Raw genomic sequence first — 4,551 nt, 5'->3', positions numbered from 1 at the left:
TGAAACCAGAAAGAGAAACTGAGAGAGAGAGGAGGGAAGAGTAAAGCAGGTAATCCAACCATGCTCTGCCTGTATCACCCGTTCAGGTACCCCATATTATTTTCCAAATATTCCAAGGTACATGAAATCTGGAGCTGATCCTGCTGTGAGTGTAGGTGTGGTTCTACATTTTGTAAGGCCAGGAGAGTCACTATCTTTTTTCTCTGCTTTTTTTTTAATATTAGGAATCATACCATCCACTACAGAGAATCCTGTTTCCTCTGGTAAGCAATGGTGGGAGGGTAAAGAATGGGATCCAACCATATTCTGCCTGCTCTGCAGTGTACGCATGGTCTTTTTGCTGGAGGCAGATGTGAAGAAAGGTACATAACCTAAAGGCCTGGCTAGCTCTGGAATATTTATCCAGTGAGCCAAGTTTTTTTAAGGGGTTCTTGCAATACTTGTAGGGGATCAAACATTAGCGCCTTCCGTTCTCCTGGTAGGCACTCTTGTACCGGTTTAGAGTGCCTTTGTAGCGTTATGGCTGCTAATACTGCATAAGTCCCTTTTGCCCCTGGATAGGTTTACTCACATTCTCTGGCCAGACATGTGCGAGTCACTTCTCCAGGTGCTCTGGCAACCAAGCTGGTAATCACGAAGTTCTATAAGGGGACTTTTCCTTACAGCAGATGTGAAGAAAGGTACCTAACCTAAAGGCCTGGCTAGATCTGGGATATTTATCCAGTGTTCCCTGTTATTTAAGGGGTTCTTGCAATACTTGTAGGGGATCAAACATTAGCGTATCAACAGATGTTCAGAGATGCCGTTAACATTGAGAAGAGGCGGATTGATCATTTCAGTCATTAAGTTCCATGACTACAACTTTGGCTTGAAATGTTTCCTTTTGTCTGTCTTTTTGACATTAGCTACCCCTCCAACATCTACAGAGAGGCATATTACAACTGGTAAATATAGATGCCACTTTTTTAAAAATAAAAGTTTTCTTTCCAACCGTAGTTGGCTATTATACATTACTGAAGTTTTATATCTTGATTTCTTTCTTAATTCTTAATGCACCTCATTCAGCATCAGGAACATTGGCAAGCCCCTCGTTGATAAGATTGGCAGATGGAAACACAAACTGTGAAGGCCGTGTAGAAGTCTATCACAATGGAAGCTGGGGGACTGTCTGTGATGATTTTTGGGACATACTTGATGCACAGGTTGTATGCAGGCAACTTAACTGCGGAGAGGCCAATTCCTCTCATGGAGGTGCCTGGTTTGGTCGAGGCAACGGTAGTATTATCCTAGACAATGTGGGATGTCAGGGAAATGAAATCGCTCTTCAAAACTGTTCCCACAATGGATGGGGAGTCCATGATTGCCAACATAAGGAAGATGCCGGTGTCAGCTGTTCAGGTATGCCATGTAATTTTTCCAAATATACCAAGGTACATGAAATCTGGAGCTGTTAATAATGGTTGTGGGGGGGGGGGCGTGATTGTACATTTTGTAAGGACAGGAGAGTCACTATCTTTTTCCTCTGTTTTTTTTTTTATATTAGGAATTCTTCCATCCACTACAGAGAATCCTGTTTCCTCTGGTAAGCAATGGTAGGAGGGTAAAGAATGGGATCCAACCATATTCTGCCTGCTCTGCAGTGCACGCATGGTCTCTTTGCTGCAGGCAGATCTGAAGGAAGATACCTAACCTAAAGCCCTGGCTAGCTCTGGAATATTTATCCAGTGTTCCCTGTTTTTTTAAGGGGCTCTTGCAATACTTGTGGGGCAGGGGTGGCCAACGGTAGCTCTCCAGATGTTTTTTCCCTACAACTACCATCAGCCCCAGCCATTGGCCATGTTGGCTGGGGCTGATGGGAGTTGTAGGCAAAAAACATCTGGAGAGCTACCGTTGGCCACCCCTGTTGTAGGGGATCAGATATTAGCTTATCAGAAGATGTTTAGAGGTACCGTTAACACTGAGAAGAGGCGGATTGATCATTTCAGTCATTAAGTTCCATGACTACAACTTTGGCTTGAAATGTTTCCTTTTGTCTGTCTTTTTGACATTAGCTACCCCTCCAACATCTACAGAGAGGCATATTACAACTGGTAAATATAGATGCCACTTTTTTAAAAATAAAAGTTTTCTTTCTAACCGTAGTTGGCTATTATACATTATTGAAGTTTTATATCTTGATTTCTTTCTTAATTCTTAATGCACCTCATTCAGCATCAGGAACATTGGCAAGCCCCTCGTTGATAAGACTGGCAGATGGAAACACAAACTGTGAAGGCCGTGTAGAAGTCTATCACAATGGAAGCTGGGGGACTGTCTGTGATGATTTTTGGGACATACTTGATGCACAGGTTGTATGCAGGCAACTTAACTGCGGAGAGGCCAATTCCTCTCATGAAGGTGCCTGGTTTGGTCGAGGCAACGGTAGTATTATCCTAGACAATGTGGGATGTCAGGGAAATGAAATCGCTCTTCAAAACTGTTCCCACAATGGATGGGGAGTCCATGATTGCCAACATAAGGAAGATGCCGGTGTCAGCTGTTCAGGTATGCCATCTAATTTTTCCAAATATACCAAGGTACATGAAATCTGGAGCTGTTAATACTGTGTGTGGGGGGGCATGATTCTACATTTTGTAACGACAGGAGAGACACTATCTTTTTTCTCTCTTTTTTATATATTAGGAATTCTTCCATCCACTACAGATAATCCTGTTTCCTCTGGTAAGCAATGGTAGGAGGGTAAAGAATGGGACGCAACCATAATAATAATAATACTTTTTATTTATATCCCGCCCTCCCCGCAAGCAGGCTCAGGGCGGCTCACAACACGTGTATTCTGTATTCTGTATGTAACCGTATTCTGCCTGCTCTGAAGTGCACGCATGGTCTCTTTGCTGGAGGCAAATGTGAATAAAGATACCTCACCTAAAACCCTGGCTAGCTATGGAATATTTATCCAGTGTTCCCTGTTTTTTTAAGAGGCTCTTGCAATACTTTTAGGGCAGTGGTGGCCAGCCGTAACTCTCCAGATATTTTTGCCTACAACTCCCATCAGCCCCAGCCATTGGCCATGTTGGCTGGGGCTGATGGGAGTTGTAGGCAAAAAACATCTGGAGAGCTACCGTTGGCCACCCCTGTTGTAGGAGATCAGATATTAGCTCATCAGCAGATGTTTAGTGGTACTGTTAACATTGAGAAGAGGCGGATTGATCATTTCAGTTGTAAAGTTCCACGACTACAACTTTGGTTTGAAATGTTTCTTCTTGTCTGTCTTTTGACATTAGCTACCCCTCCAACATCTATAGAGAGGCATATTACAACTGGTAAATATAGATGCCACTTTTTAAAAAAAAAGTTTTCTTTCCAGCCGTAGTTGACTATTATACAGTGTTGAATGAACCCACTTTTCAGGACTGTCACCACAACGGATGGGGAGTCCATGATTACCACCATAAGAAAGATGCCAGTGTCAGCTATTCAGTTGTGCCATATTCCAAATACACCAAGGAACATGAAATCTGGAGCTGTTAATAATGTGTGTGGGGGGGAGGGGTGATTGTACATTTTGTAAGGACAGGAGAGTCACTATCTTTTTTCTCTGTTTTTTTTTTAATATTAGGAATTCTTCCATCCGCTACAGAGAATTCTGTTTCCTCTGGTAAGCAATGGTGGGAGGGTAAAGAATGGGATCCAACCGTATTCTGCCTGCTCTGCGTGTACGCATGGTCTTTTGCTGGAGGCAGATGTGAAGAAAGGTACCTAACCTAAAGGCCTGGCTAGATCTGGGATATTTATCCAGTGTTCCCTGTTATTTAAGGGGTTCTTGCAATACTTGCAGGGGATCAAACATTAGCGTATCAACAGATGTTCAGAGATGCCGTTAACATTGAGAAGAGGCGGATTGATGATTTCAGTCATTAAGTTCCATGACTACAACTTTGGCTTGAAATGTTTCCTTTTGTCTGTCTTTTTGACATTAGCTACCCCTCCAACATCTACAGAGAGGCATATTACAACTGGTAAATATAGATGCCACTTTTTTAAAAATAAAAGTTTTCTTTCCAACCGTAGTTGGCTATTATACATTACTGAAGTTTTATATCTTGATTTCTTTCTTAATTCTTAATGCACCTCATTCAGCATCAGGAACATTGGCAAGCCCCTCGTTGATAAGACTGGCAAATGGAAACACAAACTGTGAAGGCCGTGTAGAAGTCTATCACAATGGAAGCTGGGGGACTGTCTGTGATGATTTTTGGGACATACTTGATGCACAGGTTGTATGCAGGCAACTTAACTGCGGAGAGGCCAATTCCTCTCATGGAGGTGCCTGGTTTGGTCGAGGCAACGGTAGTATTATCCTAGACAATGTGGGATGTCAGGGAAATGAAATCGCTCTTCAAAACTGTTCCCACAATGGATGGGGAGTCCATGATTGCCAACATAAGGAAGATGCCGGTGTCAGCTGTTCAGGTATGCCATGTAATTTTTCCAAATATACCAAGGTACATGAAATCTGGAGCTGTTAATAATGGTTGTGGGGGGGGGCGT

General features: G+C 42.8%; 1 protein-coding gene across 1 annotated transcript; it reads left to right on the top strand.

Moving 5' to 3' along the window:
* Positions 1-328: 328 nt before the first annotated feature.
* LOC132574302 (deleted in malignant brain tumors 1 protein) lies at positions 329-3,921 on the top strand. Its single transcript, XM_060242664.1, has 4 exons — positions 329-362; positions 1,066-1,398; positions 2,218-2,544; positions 3,839-3,921. The coding sequence occupies exons 1-4, from the start codon at positions 329-331 to the stop codon at positions 3,919-3,921; spliced, it is 777 nt and encodes a 258-aa protein (XP_060098647.1).
* Positions 3,922-4,551: the final 630 nt, after the last annotated feature.

The sequence above is a fragment of the Heteronotia binoei genome, chromosome 6 (genome assembly GCF_032191835.1).
Source record: "Heteronotia binoei isolate CCM8104 ecotype False Entrance Well chromosome 6, APGP_CSIRO_Hbin_v1, whole genome shotgun sequence".
In the NCBI taxonomy this organism is placed as follows: domain Eukaryota; kingdom Metazoa; phylum Chordata; class Lepidosauria; order Squamata; family Gekkonidae; genus Heteronotia; species Heteronotia binoei.
Note: the sequence above shows the minus strand (reverse complement) of the source record. Positions and strands in the feature narration are given on the sequence as shown.